At 34.9% G+C, this 21,328-nt stretch overlaps 1 protein-coding gene across 2 annotated transcripts in view; it reads left to right on the top strand.

The window, feature by feature from the left end:
- The window catches only part of SEMA3D (semaphorin 3D), a 218,927-nt gene that overhangs the window by 84,677 nt on the left and 112,922 nt on the right, over positions 1-21,328 (top strand). For both annotated transcript variants that reach the window (XM_070470032.1, XM_070470028.1), the window contains 2 exons: positions 1,695-1,885; positions 19,859-20,019. In XM_070470032.1, the coding sequence (XP_070326133.1) occupies positions 1,735-1,885; positions 19,859-20,019 (312 nt within the window). In that variant the 5' untranslated portion in view covers positions 1,695-1,734. The remainder of the gene's footprint in view (positions 1-1,694; positions 1,886-19,858; positions 20,020-21,328) is intronic.

Here is a 21,328-nt window from a genome sequence, read left to right as displayed (position 1 = left end):
GAGAAACCTGTCTAATGACATACTTGTTTAATTAATTTATCAGCATTAGGTCATTTAATTTATGTAAACCAGCTTTTCTCTTCTCTTTCTTTTTTATTTTCTAAATTATTAAAGTGAGATAACAGGTTATAGAAGACTTGGAAAATATAGAACAAAGTTACATATAGTTCCACTATATATTACAATTATTTTTTAATTAGATAAATTAAGATTTTTAGTTGGAGTTTCAATACCAAACTCACAAAGATTAATAGAATGAATATACAGAAAAGTAGAAGTATGTAGTAGATGTGAGAAGCACCATGAACCAATTCAATGTAATTAAGAATTACACAATTTTCACAAAATAGTAGGATACAAATTTTGTCCAAGTTCCCATAGAGTATAAACTAGGAGACACTGGAACATATCCAAGAACATAAAAGAAGGTGCAAAAATTTCATGATTTAAAGGTATTGAAGTCATATAGAGTCTGTTCTCTTATTACTGTGGAATTATGTTAGAAATCAGTATCAAAAGATATTTGAAAATTACCCACATAATTTCAACTGCAAAGAGATATTTGACTTAGCCATTTAAAGCCTCACTAAAGTTAAAAGACTGGAAAAAAAAAACAGAGAGTGATTGTAGAGAAGAAAGCATTTAAATGAGAAATTAATATCAAAATGAGAGTAATATCAAAGATATTTTAAAAACTCCATATATTTGGAAATCAAATGTCCAGTTTTAAATGATGGATATGTTTGAAAAGCCATAACAAGGAAAATTAGAAAATATTTGTAACAGAATAAAAATGAAAAGGGGAGTTATCAGAATTTGTTACATGCAGCTGAAGCTGGTCAATGCAATTAAATAGATATGGATTCTTAAATAAAGTAAAAAAACAAGCAGTGAACAGTAGCATAAGATTTTTATACCACTTTTTAAAAAGTACCTGGTTCATGTAAATACTCAATAAATATTATTTATGATGATTAGTACAAGGCTTAGTTGGAAATATGTGAGTTTTGATTTATTCCATGTCTTAACAAAGACAACCTAGGCAGCTTGATTGTGGCAACCTACTTAATAACTATGTCCTCTTATAAATTTTTTTCTCCTACAGTATTTTATATTCAGTGCCACCCTCTGTGGAGTAATATAGGTTGCAGGTAAGATTGCCTTGTCCCAGGTCTAAAATCTGTACTGGTGGCCCTGACCAGATCATGTTTAATTGTCCCAATTATAGGTAGACTTGGAAATATTCTTTGGTCAGAAACAAAAGAACTCTCTCAGCATGATAGCTTTTATTCAGTTTTACTTGAGTAAAAGTTTGAGGATGGTATGAGGCAAGAGTAGGCTTCTACCAGTATTCTTTTCTGATCACAAATCCATCAAGATACAGAAAGATCTGGTTCCTCCTATATTTGCGTAAAACAAGACAAACACTTTAGCAGAAGAAGAGATGCTAATTAACCTAAGCAGTTTAAGTTTTTGTTTTGCATTCATCTCCATGTCTGAATAAAGCCAGCTGTTTATTTATTACACTTTTATTACTCAGTTCTGATTCATCCCCCCTGCAACAGTTTGCAAGAGCAGAACAAGAGAGAAGGAGAAATTATTTTTTTAAAAAACATATATTCAGAAAATTATAATTTACTAAGTATAGAGAAATCTGCAAACTGCTATATTAATAGTTTTTTTCTTCTTTTTAGATTCAGTTAACACTGTTTGAAAGAGAACATTGTTTTCATCATGATTGTTACTAAAGATGAGAGACCAAAGTCCAGAAGCCACAATTTTCACCTTTTTCATGCCTTGATGATGATAAGCATGACCATGCTGTTTCTTCCAGTCATTGGAACTTCCAAGCAAAATATTCCACGACTCAAGCTAACCTACAAAGGTAAATGTGTCAGTGTTTTTCAGCATCTCTTCTTTTATTTAGAAATGCATGCTGAGTTCAGTGAAATGTTTGTAATCAGTTAATAATAATATTATTATAGAACACAAAGTCCAATTATTTATTTTTCTCAGTGAAGAAAATAGATGTAAAAATTGTCCATGTATACTTTTCAGTTCATTATTTACAAGTATTAACTATTGATTAGCATAATTAGGAAATTTTTATCCTCAAGTTGCAGTCAGCTTGTATTAAAACAAACCAATCCCTACAATATTGTCAGGCCACTCAAGATGGTTTTTCTCTTGCTCTCTGTAAGTCTCCTGCTCAACCAGTATCTGCTTCATCTACATCTGCCAGACATTCCTACATGCTTGCTTAGGCTCCAGCTAATGATTGCTCCCTATCAAAGCGGAGGAAGGGGCCTCTGCTGATTTCCCTGGGAAGTGAAGAGCCAACCTGTCAATTCTTTCTATAAATGGTAACATCGCCCCGCCTCCCCCCACCCCCCAACCCCAGGCCTCTGGGAGTGAAGCCTGCTGCCATGTTCTGCTTTGGGGTCAGTCATAACCTCTGTTATGTCCAAGATTTTGCTTCAGACATGTATGCTCCCCTTCTGTTAAACCGCTGATATTTCTGTCGCTGACCTTGGGCTCCTTCTTTGGTCTTGAAGCTGGGCAAGTAGAGGCCTCCTAGGCCTGCAGTGAGCAACCCAACACCCTAAAAATAGAAAAATGATTAATTCCATACAGCTGCTACTAATTAGCTTATCCTGGGCATTTTTTAAAAACAGTAAGATATCTTCAAAATACTAACAAACTAACATATCTTGATTATCTCAAGCATATACATATTTTATTGTTTAAGAAGTGTGAAAGGCTTAAAACAGAGATGAGAAAACAAGAAGTGAAATCTAATAGCTTTTATATTAATTTAAACATTTAAAAGCAAAGTTTATATGCTAGTATTTAACCATCATGTTTATATGTAAGTGTAATATATAAATATATATATCGAGAGAGAGAGAGAGAGAGAGAGAGAGAGAGGGGATGTGCCAAGTTTTGTGCTCAAAGATTTCTTTTTTTTCCTGGTATCCCCTTGGCTTCTTTAATACCTTAACTAATGAGAGGAATATAGGGGATTCAGACTCCTTTATTCTGAACTTGACAGGTAAAAATAATGCTGGCAGTTTTAATCTTTAAGATAACATTTTATCTTAAAGATTAAAAGGTAATATTTTAAATAATCTTTTAAAAGATAACTTTTCAGCTCAAATATCAATAGTAAAAGCTAATTTTATGCTTAATGTAAGCATAAGTGGAATTATTTTATTATATCCATTACACATTTCACATGTTGGTATTTGTTTTGAATTTATATCTCATGAACAAAAAAGTTAAGGTAGCATCATTGTCTTTGAGTTTTTACATTCTTCTCAAATTGCTAGAACAGGTAAAACTAACCTATGATTTAAAAAAAAAAAATCAAGACATTGCTTTTGCATGGTTGAAGGATGATCATATGGAAAGGAATGCGAGAGGAAAGTTCCTTGAATTATGGAAATGTTTTCTATCCTAATAGGGATATGGATACACAATATGGGCTTTTCACAACCCATCATATTGCACGTGTCCATTTGTTTGCCTGTTTTTAAGGCAAATGGCTTTTCATTTACCTTATGTTGATAGCTAAGTTGGTAAAGAATCTTCCTGCAATGCAGGAGATCCCGGTTCAATTCCTGGGTTGGGAGGATCTGCTGGAGAAGAGATTGGCTACCCACTCCCGTATTCCTGGGCTTCCCTTGTGGCTCAGCTGGTAAAGAATCCGCTTGCAAAGTGGGAGACCTGTGTTCCATCCCTGGGTTGGGAAGATCCCCTGGAGATGGGAAAGGTTACCTATTCCAGTATACTAGCCTGGAGAATTCCATGGACATGATTCATGGGGTCGCAAAGAGTCGCGACTGAGCGACTGAACTGAACTGACAGTCCCTGGGGTTGCAAAGAATCAGACATGACTGAGCAACTTTCACTTCACTTTTTCATAGAACAGAAAACAAATATTAAAAGTCAAACAGTTAAAAAAAGAATAGAAAGTTTGAAAATAGATTGAAGGGAAAAAAGAGGAAATATTACCTGGTTTCTGTGATACAGTGAATAATGCCAGAATATTGCATTGATGAATATAAACATGAAAAATAGACTTGGAAAGAAACTTTAATAATAGTTAATTATTACTCTCTGGGATTCCTCATGAGCAAAGCATTGGGATAAGGACTGTGTGTGAATTATGTTATCCACATCACCACCCTGGGAGGTGGAGATTATTACCATCTTCCTGTAAATGAGGATACCAACATACTGAGAAATTAAGAAATTAAGGTCTCAAATTAGTTGGTGGCTCAACTCCTGAGTCAGCCCCATGCTGCAGGGAGCCTGTGTACCTATTCATATTTCTCACACCCTGGACAAGAGCTTTTCTTCCCTGAGGCATTTACCTACCTGGCTGATTGTATGATTTCAGTTGTCAAAATCAAATGGGGTTGAAGAAGACCGCAGTCTCCGTTTGAGATTACTCAGGGGCCAAAAGAGATTTATAGACTTGTGGGATTTCATCCCCCCGATAGTCTTCCAGGAAGTAAAGATTGTCATTGTGCTAATTTGTAGTCATAATCAAAATTTTATATGATTAATTGTAAAATGTTAACTCAAATGTGGTAACTTGATCATTTGAAAATAACGGATCAGGTTCTAAAAATTAAAAAGAATTAAAAACATTAATTTTAGGTAACTGCTGCTAATTAGCTTATTCTTAACAAGAAAGTTTTGGGGAGCTGAATCTGTTTTTGTACTTGAAATACAAAGTACAAAAGCATGTAAGAGTTTAAAATCTTGTTTTATTGATCTCTCTATATATTCTATATATTCTCACTTCTCCCAGCACCTAGTACTTATATAAAAGAACCAGTATAAATGTTGGATTCAATGCAATAAGAATTCTTCTTTTTATGGTTCCTATATTTAGTATACTTTTCAAATGTTATATTTTTTAGGTATTTATTTACAAGTAGTTTATCTGCATTTCAAAAGCAGTAGCAAAGATTGAGTGCAGTGAAGGAATTTAAAAAATCTCTGAACTCACCCATGTTACACACACACACTCCCTCTCCCCCGTACCTCCTCCCTCCACCACCCTCCAACAGTGCCCTGTGGCTGCTGTTAGTTATTCACTTCCAGGATATGAGGCTAGAAAATTCAGTCCAAATGAAAAGTCGATTGTAATTTTCAAAAATTATTCATTTTTATGAGCACAAAATCAGCTTTACTTTCCATAATCAAGCTTCCTTATGTGCAGACTGGAGACACAGCCCATATCAGTAAAGTTAGCTACTTTGAACAGCTGCAAGATTATTTTGTGGGATTTCTTAAATGTCAACAGAAATATAATAACCATTTTATCCAAAGAATGCCCTTTGATAGACTTAGTTTTGAACCTCTGAATCCACGGGAGCTTGTTTGGTTCTTTTGTTGTGTAAAGAGATTCCCTCTCAGTTGAATATTTTGAATTCTTACACATTTATGCATGCTAAGTCAGTTTCTAGAGTAGTAAGGAACCTGGAGGTCTGGATGATCTGGGTTTCTGTATTTTGTGTAATAAAGATAAAATATAGATACATATATGGCCTTACAAGGTGGGCTTCTCACAGTGACTTGTATACTTTATAATGCAGATGTAGTAGATAAAGTTTTTGAAAAATGACCAACTTCAATCTTGAAATTAGTATAAACATTTTGTATATTGTTCTCCTGATGAAGAAATTTATACAAGTTAGGGATATTCGTACACAGGAATCAGTAGTATCTGCAGTGGTGTTTGGAAAACTCCTACAGATGAGATAGGTAATACAGCTAAAGAGAGAATGTGCAAAAGCTTTGGAAAAGGAAAAGCCACTGTGTCCTTTGAATTTCTTTTCCAGATAGGAAGGCAAACAATAAACAGGTAAACAAATGAGTGAAGGTTATTTCAAATCATGGGATGTGCCATCCAGGATATAAGGGAAAAGACTGAATCCAGGACCCTAGTTAGACTTTATCATGTCTAAGTTTTAGGACACTATGAAGAACATTGTTTTTATACCCATTTTATAGATAAGAAACACAAAGTCAGAGCTTGAAGGCCTTGCCCTAAAGCATGAAGCTGTTAAGTGAAAGAACAGCGTGTTTCTATCTCTCTAGTTCAGCCCCATGTTCTTGCCACTTTATGCCCTTGACAGAGATATTGCATGTTCAGAAATAGAAATATCAAGATATATAAAAGAAGAAGAAAACAAGTTTTCATTATTACATCTTTGACAATATGCTCTTTTCAGTAACTACTGAGAGTATTAATTATTTTTTGCTCCTCCTAAATTTATTTGTGTTTCTGTAGAAAAAAAGCTTGATGTCACCTTTAAAATTTTCATCTGCTATTATATAAACATTAGTGTATTTGAATCAGCCATGGATTTACATGTATTCCCCATCCCGATTCATGTCAATGTATGACAAAACCCACTACAATATTGTAAAGTAATTAGCCTCCAACTAATTAAAAAAAAAAACAAAACATTAGTGTATTGGATAGAATAGTAATTTTGTTGAATATTCTGAGGAATGAATGGATAAGTCTATATGTTTTTTATTATTTGCAAAGAAATCTGTTTAACTGTGAAATGTGGCATGTCTCAAGTAGAGATAACAATTTGAGGCATCTAACTTACTTGATTTGACTAGTCTAATATTGATTCTGTTCATCTCGATTGAGTGTAGCAATGAAGAAGGCAGATTCTGAAGCCAAGCTGCTTAGGTCTTAGATCTGTTAGATATTTGGATGTTTATTTTCTGTGTTGACATTTTCTAAATGCATTAATGTATTTAATAAGGTTATTGTGAAGGTATCTTGATTCATGTAAAGCATGAAAAACAGTGTTTGACATAATAAGCATTTAGCTGTCATTTATTTTTTGCAAATCATTATTATCTTGCTAGGTATTAATGGTTGTTCCTAGACCACAGTTTCCCCTGTGTAAACAAGTTTGAAAAATATTATGTAGTTTCCTCCTGGGGATTTACAGCATATAGTAAAATCACCTCTGTTTATTCTCAGAGATTTTCTACTAGAGTTAGTTTCTCTCAGTCCAGTACCACCCACAGATTGTGAATTTATAGGAGGTACTTTCCAGTATTTTTATCTTCATCATATTCTGGTAGTTAACAAGCCTTTGGGTCATTATTGGCCTTGATAAGAGGAGTGTCTTTGAGTGGTTGGTAACCTTCAGAGTGGGTTAAAAGGAATCGTCAAGCCTAACCCCATGGTGTGTGTTTGTTTTTTGATCTAAGGATGGGGTTAATATTAATTGAGATGGTGGAGATTGTGAAAGACTGCTGTGTGGGAAGATCAAGTGGACATATTTATTTGAGAAGTCTATTAGATATCTAAGTGAAATGCCAAGAAAGCATTTGAGTATATAATTTCTGGAGTTTATGGACAGTGTCAATTTTGGAGATATGAATTTGGCAGTTAGCACATATAAACTTTAATTCCTTAAGTCAGGGAATTAAGAGAAAGGAAGAAGGAGCATCAACATGAACTAAAGAAGTGCTCAGGTGTGGAGGAGCAAAATCAGAAGTTGTGGTGTAGAGGAAGTTATAAGAAGAAAGTAAGAAGAGGACTCATCAGCAGTGCCCTGTTTAGCTCTGTCATGAAAGATAAGTAAAAATGAACGTTAAATTTAACAACAAAAGTCTATTGTTGACCTTGATAAGAGCAGTATCTTCAAGTATGGGAGCCAGAGCACAAGGATGCATTCTGGAGTGTGGGCTCAGAAACTGGAGATAAGTGTAGATAATTCTTTCAAGGGGTTTTCCTATCATGGAGACATGGGTAGTAGTAGCTGAAAGGATAATGAGATCAATAAACTGTTTTTTTTTCTTTTATTAGTAAAACAATAACATATTTTTGTGTTAATTGAAATAATCTAGGTGAGGAATAATTAATGATTCAGGAGCAATATGGGATAATCCATACCCTCTTGGTGAAAATAATGATAAGACTAAATTTTTTTCTCTAAAATCAGGCTCCTTTTAGAACACAAGTTAATAAAAGTGGCTTACTTTGCATAATAAACTATTACTTGGTTCATTATCAGTGTCAACTGTTGTCTAGTTGGAAAGAGAGATTAAATAGATATGAAAATATATTCAGTCTGATATAATGATACAGGTTGTAAGTATCTAAACATATGTAGATTTGTTTAGCAAATTTATATGTAAGGATTTGGAAATAACTCAAAAAGATTAAATGATAACATCAGAGTCACGTAAGTAGATAATTAAAAAACTGATCTGTCTTCTGCATTTCAGTTCAATAATGTCTATATTGCAACTTGCCTGTATCCAAAAAATTTATTTAGTAATAATTAAAATCTATTTTCTGGAGTAGGAAATGGCAACCCACTCTAGTATTCTTGCCTGGGAAATCCCATAGACAGAGGAGCCTAGCGGGCTACAGTCCAATAGGTTGCAAATAGTCAGGCACTACTGAGCACACACAGCACACAAAATCTAGTTAGCAATCTATGTAAAGCACTCTTCTAAACCTAATTGACCTGTAGAGGCTCACAGAGTGGTAGAAGTTACTAATATCACCATGCAAAGGTATCAGATAAAAAGTGTTCTGGAATTAAGACCATATGAGAATCACTGAAGTCTGTGCAGTCAGCAGTGTCACTCCCCCAGCAGGGTGGGGTGAAGGAGAGCTATATTATGAGACACTTTGATTGTGTCCTGGTTGTGCATAAATATGGAAGGAACTTATAAGAGTATAACTTAAGTAAAGGCAAATTTTTCTGGTATTAAACCCAGTCAACCTGTATTTTTGGTTAAAATAGATTTTTTTTCTTTTAAATAGTAGGTTTACTATCTATAAATTATTGAGGAGATAGAAGTTTTTATATGCAATTGCTTTTTGTATGACTTCACTAACCTAAAATTTGGCTCTAATTCCTTAGGTCTTATTAAAGACTGCTTACAGTGAGGGTCTTTCAATATACGTGTAAAATATACATTTATGGATATTTTAAAAATGAATGGCATTGGGTCTTTTTAACAAAATTTGATGAATGCCTCTCAAGAACTTGTAATATATCTTTTGCATTTTCCTAAGAGTCCTTTAAACATGCTATTTTAATCCTATTAATTCAAAAGAGGCATAAATTAAAACTAAAGTGCTTTTTACTTAGAAAGATACTCATAAAGAGGTTTATTTCACTAAAGCCACAGTGAGCCAGGCACAGTCTAGAAAATGAGACAAATATTTCAGTAATCCCAATGGAATGGTGAAGTGGAAGAAGTGATAGAGGTGCACTCATTGATCTTAAAATACAAAATATAGTTATAATGGGTGATAGGGCTTAGAGTTAGAAGACCTAGATATGTTTTAACTCTCTCTTTGGCATGTATTGTTCTTACGCTATTAAAATAGTTGCTTGCTATTTCTGAGTTTAAGTTTTCTCATCTGAAAATTATTGATAATCCTTCTGGTTCTCCTTAAGGATCAAATTAAATACTAGAGGAGAAGCTCCTTCGATATAATAAAGCACAAAATGGATATTATGATAGGCTTCAGAGAGAAACCAAATATATTATTGAATTAATTGAAATAAGGTGTGAAGAAAATTCAAGATCTTTAAAAATATAATTATCTTTAGGCATCATGGATATAGTTTCTTCTGCTACAAATAATAGGAAATTCACTGAAGTCAGTAATAAGTCATAACTTGTCTTTACATTTACCTTCCAGGTTAAATGGATTACTTCTCTTCTTTGTATGAGAAAACTGAGGGGAAAAAGTTTTATATGTCATTCATTGGTTGAAACTAAGTAGGTCATTTATCACTTATAGCAATTAAGCTAGTTGTAAGTTAATCACATTTGTCAAATCTGTCCATCCCTAACTTATTCTAACACTGTAGTATTGTACAGGGAAAATAATAATTTGGCTATTTTGCATAAATTAACACACCATCATTTAAGGGTTTGAGAGAAACTCTAGTGTGGGGAAGAAAGAAAGAGTCCAGCACTTCAGGGCAATTGGGCCCCTGGTTTCCATTAGTGTTTCTACTCCACTGCAGTGTAAGGACCAGTAGTACCAGCATAAATGAGGAACTTGTTAGAAATGCAGAATCTTAGGGCCTCTCGCAGATGCCTCAGTAAGAATCCATTATTTTAGCAATAATCTGAGCTGATTTGGATGCATGTTAATTCTGAGAAGCACTGCTTTACTGTGCCTTATTTCTGAAACCACCCCTGACACGCAAACGCAAACAGGGGTACTTGGATGTCACAACAGGAATCTCTCATGATTACAGAGCATTAGAGCCACAGTGGGATCTCCAAATGGCACATTGACCTCTCTGAATTATTAATAAGCTTGCAATAAATTCTGATTTAAATGGAAGGTAGAAAAACCAACACAAGCAAGAATCACTCCTTTGAAAAAAAATCAGTTAAATGTTTATTAGACTTCTTCTGTGAAAATAGAGGTGATGAATTGCAGTGATGATTTAGACTTATTTTTATCTGCAAGGGCTTCTAGTCTTTTGAAAGGATGAAATAACTGCAAAAAGATTAATGCCATAGTATTATGGTAAATAAATCAAAACAAAAGAATTTCAGAGGAGGTTGAGTATGAAATTGAACTTGGAAAATTGGAAGACATTTAGTTTATTGAATTTAACTCTTTGTTGGCATTAGATAATTTGATCATGAAATTCTAAAAATTCTAATTAGGGGAAAAAACAGAATAGATAACTTCATGTGGATTGGAGAGGGATTGGCAAGGGATTGGAGCAGAGAACAAGGTTGTTTAGGAACCTGTTACAGCAGTTTTGAGAAGTAGTAATATGGCTGTTTGCCTAGCTGACAATAGGAATAAATATTTGAGGAAGAAGAAAGGAAGATTTACATGAGAAAATCTGTAAGGCTTTAAATTTACCTGGATGTTGATGTGAGGGAAATGCAATAGACTTAGAGGTACTAACTATTTAAATAGGGGAATAAAAGAGTAAGGGAATAAGGAAGAAAAACTAAAAACGATTCTGCTATCCTGAGCCTGAGAACTCAGTCATGTTATTAAAATCATTATAATTGGGAGGATGAGCTGGCTGAGGGGAAAATGACAATATCAAGCTAGCTATTGGAAATTCTGAACTATGACTTGGGAGATGCAGTGGGGTTTTAGGTGTCTGTTTTGAAATCATCAGTAGAGAACTAACACTTTATGAGAAAATGGTTTATGGGAAACTGTAAATGGAAAAGCTTATTTCATTGTTTATGCCCTACTGCCTGAATTACGGGGGCTTCCCAGGTAGTGCTAGTGGTAAAGAACCTGCCTGCCAGTACAGGAGACATAAAAGACACGAGTTTGATCCCTGGTTTGGGAAGATCCCCTGGAGTAGGAAATGGTAACACTCCAGTATTCGTGCCTGAAGCATCCCATAGACATAGGAGCCTGGCAGGCTACAGTCCATAGGGATGCAAAGAGTCAGACACGACTGAAGTGACTTAGCATGCACGCACGCTTAAATTAAGGAGGCCATTATTCTATGACTTTATTTTGAATCTCCCTCTTGCAAGTCCATAAGCATATTCTGATTCAAATTCCATGCACATCTCTATAGAATTATCTTCCTTAGGTAAGAGAGAGGACCCTTTCTGGACAAATCCTAGAGAAATGTTCCATGATAACTGACATCTGTTTGTTCTAAATGAAAAACCAAATGGACATTTTCCTGAATCAATGGAAATTTTCAGATCAGATGTCATGCTGAAAGCCCCGCTATAAGAAATAAAAAACAAAAAAGACATATTCAGGCCAATCATTTTGTTTTATAATAGCAGAGTGAGGAGGGAAAAAGAAAGAAAGGAAAAAAAGACATTCAAAACCTTGGGGCACTGATGGCATGAGACTTCTAAACTGTAACTTTGGATATATGGAAAATTTCAAAACTTTAAGTCACAGACACTTCTGGAAATGGGTTCACCAATATAAGAAAATAAATCAAAGAATAAATACATGAAATCCAAGAAAGATGGGAGTCATACTAGGAGAGAAGTTGAAAAAAGTCAGAGAAAGTATTACTCAGGCCAGAGAACAGACAGTTCAGATTGGAGCAGGAGGAAGAAAGGGCCTAGGAGTGGGTTTTCCTGGAGAGAAACAAAAACATATAACAGTTTCATTTGAAAATTTTATGGACACAGTTTTCAGAAGGTGTGGAAAGTTTTGACCATGATCTTAAGGAAGTCAAAGCAAATGTCACAATTGAGAAATTGTTAACAAAAGCAATATATTGTTCCAGAAAGTAAGGATCATTAAAGGACACTGTTTTTCTAAGTAGGGAAGAGTATTTACCTTGCACTAGTAATGGAATGATTAAATATAGTTTTCATAAAAATGGACATTCTATAATGTTAGGGACTTGGTTGGTGGGAAAGAGTTGGCATAAGAAGTCTAACATTCTCAGTTTCTGTAAAGAATAATTCAACGGAAATGTCTGAGTGATTGAAAAGATAGTAGTGCATACATATTATTTGTAAATGTGAAAATAAATAGAAAATAAACTAGTAAATATGTTAATAGAGTCTAGATTGGAGGTGGACAGAGAATTGGAGACAAGAGATGGGCTTATATATGCCTCTTAATATTACTTATATATATGCATATGCTTAACTTTGATTAATATAATTTAAAAATATTATTGTAAAATATTATGTTCGTTTCATAACTTTGCTTTGTAAATTAACTTGTATGCTTCTTAGCTTGAGGAATTATTTGCTCTTGTCATATTTGTCTTGCTATTTGGAATCAATAAGTGATGTATTAAGGTTTGACATTTTTGAGTTTTTTTAAATTAAATTCACATTCTAAATTGAAAACAAATTTATGCTCACTGTGACATGGTGTTTTGATTTTAAGTATTCCTTGAAATTTGAGAAGGAAGATATTCTCAATACCTTAAAGGGAATTAAGAAAATAATTGTCAGAGTAGAATGTATCTTTCCTAGAATTATCCTGTCAAGTATTTTTGAGGCAGTTTATTCTGTTATTGCATTGTTCTTCTGGAAATGTATCAGTTATTTATAATGTTAGCCTTTTTTATAGGTCAGTAGCAAAATTTATTATGGCCAAGCTTTTGAGAATTTAAAACAATTCAGTCTTACTCAAAGTAAGAATTTAAAAGGGATCCATAATCATAAATTATGAATCTCACATGTGATGGATTATAAAAGGCATCTATTGTTGAAAGCTGGCCAAATAAGAATAAACCTGTGATTTAAAAGCATGAATGTAGATGAAAATGTGATGGTGTAAAATTACCACACTCCTATTCCACATCCTGTCCTGGAAAGAATGTATCTCTGATGATATAATAGACTTTACTTGTTCCTAGTGTATGTTTCTCTATGTGGTGTCACCTGATTTGTTATTGATATAGATAATGGTCTGTCTGAGACCTAATGAACAGAACAGTTTCCAGCATTCCATTGCAGATGAGCAAATGAGAATTTGATTTCTTTTTCTTGCTGATTTGAACTTGCATTATTTTGCAAAGTAGAGTTAGACTTTCCATCTAGGAAAACAGAACAGTAATATATTCTTATAATTTAGTCTTTTTGTCAGGATTTTAAGTTTGAATAACATTCTTTATATATTTTGAGGAGTTAGCTATAGGAGACTTAAGCTTCATACATAGAGAATAAGCGGTATGTTTGATAGGTGAAGGTGAGCTATCTTGGTCACCAAAATATTTTCATATAGTCTCAGGCCTCAGAAAACCAATTGAAAGTCTGGTGGGGCCACTTTAAGATGAGCTCTCTTTCCAAAGGTTACATCCAAGAAAGAATTCTTGCCTTGCTTTGGACCAAAACCAGGAGAAATAAATACAGGTTCATAGAGAGACAAAGAGACTCCGTGAGTCACAAAATTAGGGACTGATTTTCATTTTGGAATGAACAGTTTGCTCTCTTTACTCAACCCCTGACCCAAACTGAGAACAGGCTTTGGGGATGGAAGGTAGTGAGGTTGGTTTGACAGCCAAAACATTTCTGGGAACTGTGGGATCAAGGGGTTCCATGGAAGGAGTCTTGGGAGACTGACAGCCATGGAAGCCCAAGGAATTCAGAAGTCAAGAGGAAGAAGCTGAATTTATGGAGACGGCAGGGACGAAAACTCCTTTACCTCTTTATTTAGACGGTATTGTAGAGAACACACTGGAGATGTGACTGTGTTCAAGAAATGTCAGAATAGCCCTAACGATATAATGTTTATTTCCTTGAGGAAAAAGATGGGTGGGTAGGGTAAGAATTTGTGCTTTTGTGTGCAATACCTTGAATGGTAGGGAAGAGTAACAGAGTTGTGTGTATGTATGTGTTTTTCTTTCATTCTTTTTTTTTTTTTGGCAAGTGCTGGGTCCTAACCAGTGGACCACCAGGAAATCCCCAGGGTGAAGGGTTTTGATCTGGATTCATTTTTGGCTATAATCTTTTTCTGCTGAGGAATTTGACTGGAAACTGACTTTGCTCAAAGGTTATTTTATTTTTACCCCATGAAAATCTGCCCTTAATAACTTTGATTTTCTTCTTTTAAAAAAGAGTTTCCTGTTAAGTGTTCTTTAAAGGATGTGGGAAGCCATTTTTTAACTATGCAGTCTTCTCAAGAGAGAGGTTGTCAACTCCACCCAGTTTAGAATTTCTGGCAATAAATGCAGGATTTCAAGGGTTTGGGATTTTGTTCATTTAATAGTGAACATTGAGGAAGTCTGTATTGCCTACTCCTAAATTTGTTAGATTCAGTGTGACTGACCACTCCGTTCCTTTCTGGGCTGAAGAGGAAGAATGTAGAACATCAGGTCAAATGTTTCTTCAGGCTGAAAGAACAATTATATGAAGGGATGCTATAGGGAGATATAAAGAATTCTTTATAGAACAAGCTATTGTCTCAAATAGAAGCAGGAACTGTGAGAACTTCAGCCTTCCCCTCACAAAGAGGGGCATGTGGCTGTGAGTCAGGGGGTTCATTGCTGCCATAGTCTGCCATGAAGAACAAATTGGGTTTGTGAAGCCCACTTAACCATTCTGAACCTCATTGAATTGGTAATAGAGAATTCAAACAGCATTATCAAGATCTCCCTTTAGCTCTAATTACGTTATACTATATTTCTGTTCTTCCCAAAGGTTAGAGATTACTTGCTCCAGGGAATAGAGCAATGGCCTGGAGTAAACAGATGAATGAGTTACTTGATATGGGTCCATTTAAGTTTGTTATTTGATATGTGTCTATTTTAACAGAGTTCAATGTATGGTTCTAATGGCCCAGAACTTCAGTGATGGCAGGTGATCAGAGACCATTTGGTTTCTCTATCCACCATATTGGCAAGAGCTGTGTTATTTGGCTTGCTAATGAAGACAGACAGGAAGCTCCTTCTATTTTACCATTAAAAGTATTTAACAATTTACTACTGTAAGTACCATTGTCCTTTGTCACAAGTACATTCTCAAGACTTCCCTGGTGGTCCAGTGGTTAAGACTCCATGCTTCCAATGCGAGGGGCACGGATTCTATCTCTGTTTGGGGAGCTAAGATAGTATATGCCCTGTGGTATAGCCAAAATAAATAAGGTGTTCAGCCACTAGGAGTTAAATAAAAAAGATGTATTCTCATTTTTTGTTGTGGATGAGTATTTTCTCTGCACTAGGCTGTGAGGTCCATAAGAGTGGAACTAGTTAGTAGAGTTTTTGCAGCGTATGCAGAGAACCTGGTGATCTTAGATGAGTCAGTTGTTTGCCTTCAGAAATCTAGTTTTATGAGGGTAGAGACTCACTTTGTTGTGTTAGAGATGAGAAATTATTTTAAGTATGCTATTAACTATATGTGAGAGATGTATAATTTATCTGTGCCTTTTGGTAAGATAACAGGAGATGTTGATGAACTCTGGATGTACTCTTTAGCAATGCACACATACATACAAGGGGATTCCCAGATGGTGCTAGTGGTAAAGAACCCACCTGCCAATGCAGGGGATCTAAGAGACTTGCGGGTTCAATCCCTGGGTCAGGAAGATCATCTGGATGAGGGCATGGCAACCCACTCCAGTATTCTTGCCTGGAGAATCCCATGGACAGAGGAACCTGCTGGGCCATCAGGTTGCTAAGAATCAGATGTGACTGAAGTAGCTTATCATGCAGGCGCATGAACACAAATACAGGAAAACACTGTGCTCTTTACAGGAGTTTGGAACCACAGAACCATCCAGTTGCTCTGTAGTGGTTTCTTGATCATGGATTCTGAATATCTTGTCTGTGTCATCATTCAATTTAAATCCATCCTGTGCAGGATTTCCGTAGTTAAACTAGTAAATGATTAATCATAACTTTGATGTAGTTATTTCAGAAGTAATCAACTGTAGGTTTTTTAAGAATCTATTGATAGAACAAGAATGGGAATTTGAGGCCCTGGTTGATTGAGATTACAAACTGAGAGCAAGGAGATAGGGAAATGAACTGCGAAAAGAACAGAAGGAGTGATTATGGTGGCTGAGGGCAAAGGTTTAGCTAGGAAGAACAAAGAATGCATTTAGGACCTAGAGGTCTGCAGAAAGGTGGGGCTGGTTAGGTAAGTACAGAGCAGACCCCCTCTGAATGGCATTTATGAAACAACCCATTCAATCCACCACCAAAGTGGGGGGAGGGGGGAAACAAGATGAAGTCTCTGTTAAAAAGAATTATAAACTGTGGACAATTTAAAAAATCATATGCCTAAGACTTGCTGGTTTAAGGAAAGAAAAAATAAAGCTTGAAAATATATTGCCAAATTATTAGTCTTTAACTTGCATGAGTTTTCAGCCTGCAGAGCTAGTATTCATATCTGATTCCTGAAATCCTGAGAGTATATCAGCTTTAGGTGTTAAGATACAGACTCTGGATTTAACTTTTTTTTTCCTAGGCTTTTGTTGATGATCCCGTGGAAACAAAAGTGAATTTGCTTGGTTTGGCAGAAATGCAAGAAAGATAAGCTGCCTGGGGGAGAGGGAACCTGTTCCATTGCCTGTCCCAAGGTCTTTTCAAAATGTGTCAACCTGAGAAATTTTCATATGTAATGTCTGAATCTAATTATTTAGTTTGGCTACGAAGCATCGGTAAAGCATGCTCTAATCGGTTTGATGCTAACACTGTCACAAGGCAACATTAAATCATTTTGAAATGATAATACTTATGGTTAGTCAATATTTTTGCAGCTGTGTTTGCTTGTCAAATTTGTTCGAAACTAAACCCGATAAAATTGGTTATGGTAAAAGAAAATAAAGCAAATGATGATGTCCTTTATTTTCCTCATTTAAGTAGAGACAGAAAATGAGATACAATATCCTTAAACATCTTCCTCCTTCCCTCAGTACCACCATAATTCAGGGACTTACCATCTTTTAGAAACTTCTGGATAGTCTCTCTGCCCCCGTCTTTCCTGATTTTCATCCATCCTGAACATAGCAGCTAGACTTATTTTTGTAATGCTCAGCTATACTCTTTGTCATTTTCTCTGCATGAAATATTTTATTGGCTTTCAGTTACCTATATAATACCTAACCTCTGCAGCCTGACAGCTTACACCCTGACTACTTCAAGACAGCCTCACTTTTCACTGCCCCTGCCTCTTCTCTGTGTTCCAGCATACTGAACTACTGCAGTTCCACACATATTTATTAAGTGCTCAATTTGTCTCAGACTCTGAGCTGTGTGCTGGGGGGTTCTAAGATAAGTAAGACCTGGTCTTTGACCTGAAAGAACTCATACCCCATAGTAGGAAATGCATTAAACATGCAATATATAAGCATAATATAAGATGGTATATACCCTGGTACAATACATTCTAGTGGTCCTCTGCTTGGGGTAAAATGTTTTTTATATTTTTCCTGTAAAGCTTCTGTCTACCCTTCAGGAATGTTGATAAATATCACCTCCTTCTGTAAGGTGATACATAATTAATTACTTGAAAGATTTGCTAACATTTTGTGTATACTTCTATTAGAATTTATTTTGCTTATATTGTATTGTCTATGCCTATCTATTTGCATATGGATCCATGAGCCCCTTGACAGCAAGGCTCAGGCATCCCACAACCTTGTTTGCATGCTTAATATTTAATACTTTCTAAGCTTAGAAATATTTGTAGACAAATAGCTTTTTAATGTTATTCCAAAATTATTTTAAAAACAACAGAGATGTTCTGATCTTCATGAGTCAGATTTAATGGAAGATGAGGTGATACTCTTTAATAGAACTCATTTGGTCCAAACCAGAGTTTAATATTCAAAGTAACACTATTTATTGAACTTTTCCTATCTTCAAGACATTGTTCTAAGAACTTCATATAAGTTACCACCTTTAATTATTGGAATTTTGAGTTGGGAAATATGACTTCCTTTTTATAGATTTTATAGAGTTTTAAAAAAATCATTATTATAATAGTTAATAGTTACACAGCACTGCCAGGCACTATTCTAATGCTGGTCATATGTTTACTCATTATTCTTCACACTTTCATGATTTATTACATTGTTTCTATCCATCATTATTCCCATTTTATAGATGAGAAAACGAAGGCACAGAGAGGTTAACTTTCTTGCCCTAGATCATACAGCCAGAATTGCAAAGTCTAGTAAAATGTAATGAACTTTAATAAGTGACGAGTGATGTTATTTTCTTCTTGTTATTTAACAGTCTAGGGTTGCAGAAAATGAGAAGGCATGATTAGTACTTGGAGTAAAATATATTGAAAAGATTTGGGTTCCTGTAAACTCAGACCTAAATTTAAATTTATTTCCTTTTTTGTTTGTTTTGTTTGGCCATATCACATGGCTTACGGAATCTTAGTTCTCTGACCAGGGATTGAGCCCAGGCCCTCAGCAGTGAGGCCCTCATCCTAACCACTAGGCTTCAGACCTAAATTTGAATAGAAGTCTGTCTGTATCACAATCATAACTGAAAGACTTAGGCCTTGTAACAGCCCAAAATAAATGGAGACTGGGACTGAGGTTATATTATCAGCTTTGCCACTGTTGTTTTGTGGCTTTAGGGCATGTGGCTTCATCTTGATGGAATTAAACACCTTCATTTATAAAATCATGAATTGGCATAAATTAACTTTTAAGGTCCCTTTTCACTTTATAATTCCGATTCCATCACTGGTTCAGGATCACATCTCCTTAGAATTCATTACTTCTATGTTTGCATCTTCCTGTATACGTGAACTTTGTGCATGCTCAGTCATGTCCAACTCTTTATACCCTATGGACTGTAGCCTGTCAGGCTCCCTGTTCATGGAATTCTCCAGGCAAGAATACTGGAGTGGGTTGCCATGCATTTTTCTGACCCCGAGAGTCTTTATGACCCAAGGATTGCACCAGTATCTCCTGCATTTCCTGCGTTGCAGGCGGATTCTTTACAACTGAACCACTGGGAACTAGGCAGTGTGTAATCTTCCAAACATGGATATCATAAAAAGTAGAAGGGGGAAAAAATGGCTGAGATTTATCATATACTTAGTTGGCTGCTTCCTTTGCTCATATTGATCATTTGATCAGTTTGCAAATCTTACTGTAGCTAGATGCATTAATTTATAACTTAAGAAAGCAAACAGAGTTGTGAAAAATTTTGTATTTATTGCTTTTAACATGTTTTATATTTATTTTGATAACAATATAAACATATCAATAAAATAAAAGTATAAGTTGAATCTTTCTAAACAAGTGTGTGCTAAAATCTGTCTGTGGTTTGCATATATCTAAATTGGAATTTTCATGATGTATATATGCATTTACAAAGTGGAACGGCTTGTGTATGGAAGCAAATAAAAGAATTTTTTCTTTCTATCCTTTTTTTCCCCATAGACTTGCTGCTTTCAAATAGCTGTATTCCCTTTTTGGGCTCATCAGAAGGACTGGATTTCCAAACTATTCTGTTAGATGAGGAGAGGGGCAGGCTGCTCCTGGGAGCCAAGGACCACATCTTCTTGCTCAGTCTGGTTGACTTAAACAAAAATTTTAAGAAGGTCAGTTTATTTCTGTCTAGTTGATTGGATGCATTTATTTTCATCTGTGCTCCTTTCCTTCTCTTCTGTTTTAAGTGATTCAACATCAAATGCAGTAGGTCATGTGCATGTTAAAAAAGAACATATGAAAAGAACGCATTGCCTCTGATACATACTTCTGGATTTTATGGATTTAAGCACATATGCATGCTTTTTGTTAACAGTGAGTGTAATACTAAAATCTTTGAAAATATGAATGAAAGGTATGAAAAGTTAATAAATGGATGCTAACAGAAATGCAAAGTTTTAGATTTAAAAACTGGAAAATGAGTTATTCATGAAGTATTAACATTTATATATCTGTAGCAATTATTATAAATTTTTAAATTAATTTTCAGTGAACACATAGGCATACTTTAAAATGATAGTATGACTCTGGTAGCATTTTAAACCACACTGTCTTCTCCACACTCTAATTTTACATTTAGAAAGGTTTCTTCTAAATAATTCTATGAATAGTAATTCTATGAATTACTCACATTCAGATAGTAAGGGTGAACAGTGCCTCAATTATGGGCTCATTAACAACAATCTTACCACTTAAAAGAAATATATACTCAAAACTGAAAAGCAATTACTATTGTATCCTACATTTTCAGCTAGCATTGTGATACGCAAAGCAAGGACGGCCACATTGTCTTAATTATTATTAACTAGTATTGTAACTTAGTAAATATCAATATCTATGCAAACAAAAATGGATACCAAGACTAGAGAAGTTGAATGACTAATGAGAAGACATATGATCTATTCTGCATCTGTAAGGTATATTTGGTTGTTTTTTTTCTTTCTTTTCTTTTCCATAAGAAATACTATTACAAAAGAAATACTAGGAACCATTGCAAGGTTTCAGGTCAGTAGTTCCCAATACTGTATTCTTGCCTGGAGAAGCCCATGGCCAGAGGAGCCTGGTAGGCTACAGTCCACAGGGATGCAAAGAGTTGAACACAACTGAAGCGACTGAGCATGTACACGCTGAGTTAATAGAGATTTCATCCCATTCAGAAAGAGTTATTTATAGGTCACTCTTGGACTTTGAAACTTCACATAGCTTTCACCTACAATGACCACTTTAACTTAACCCTCTAATTATGAGACACTTTTAATAACTAAATATCAGTTGTTCCACTATTTGAATATTATCAGCACTAAGAGTTTTAGTCTACATAGGCAAAATATTTGTCACCATATGGGTTACTATTGCTTAATGAGCACCTGCATTAGAAATATTGTTTTTGTTCTTTTAATCATTTAATTTTTAAGTATTACT

Source organism: Odocoileus virginianus, chromosome 1 (genome assembly GCF_023699985.2).
Source record: "Odocoileus virginianus isolate 20LAN1187 ecotype Illinois chromosome 1, Ovbor_1.2, whole genome shotgun sequence".
In the NCBI taxonomy this organism is placed as follows: domain Eukaryota; kingdom Metazoa; phylum Chordata; class Mammalia; order Artiodactyla; family Cervidae; genus Odocoileus; species Odocoileus virginianus.
Note: the sequence above shows the minus strand (reverse complement) of the source record. Positions and strands in the feature narration are given on the sequence as shown.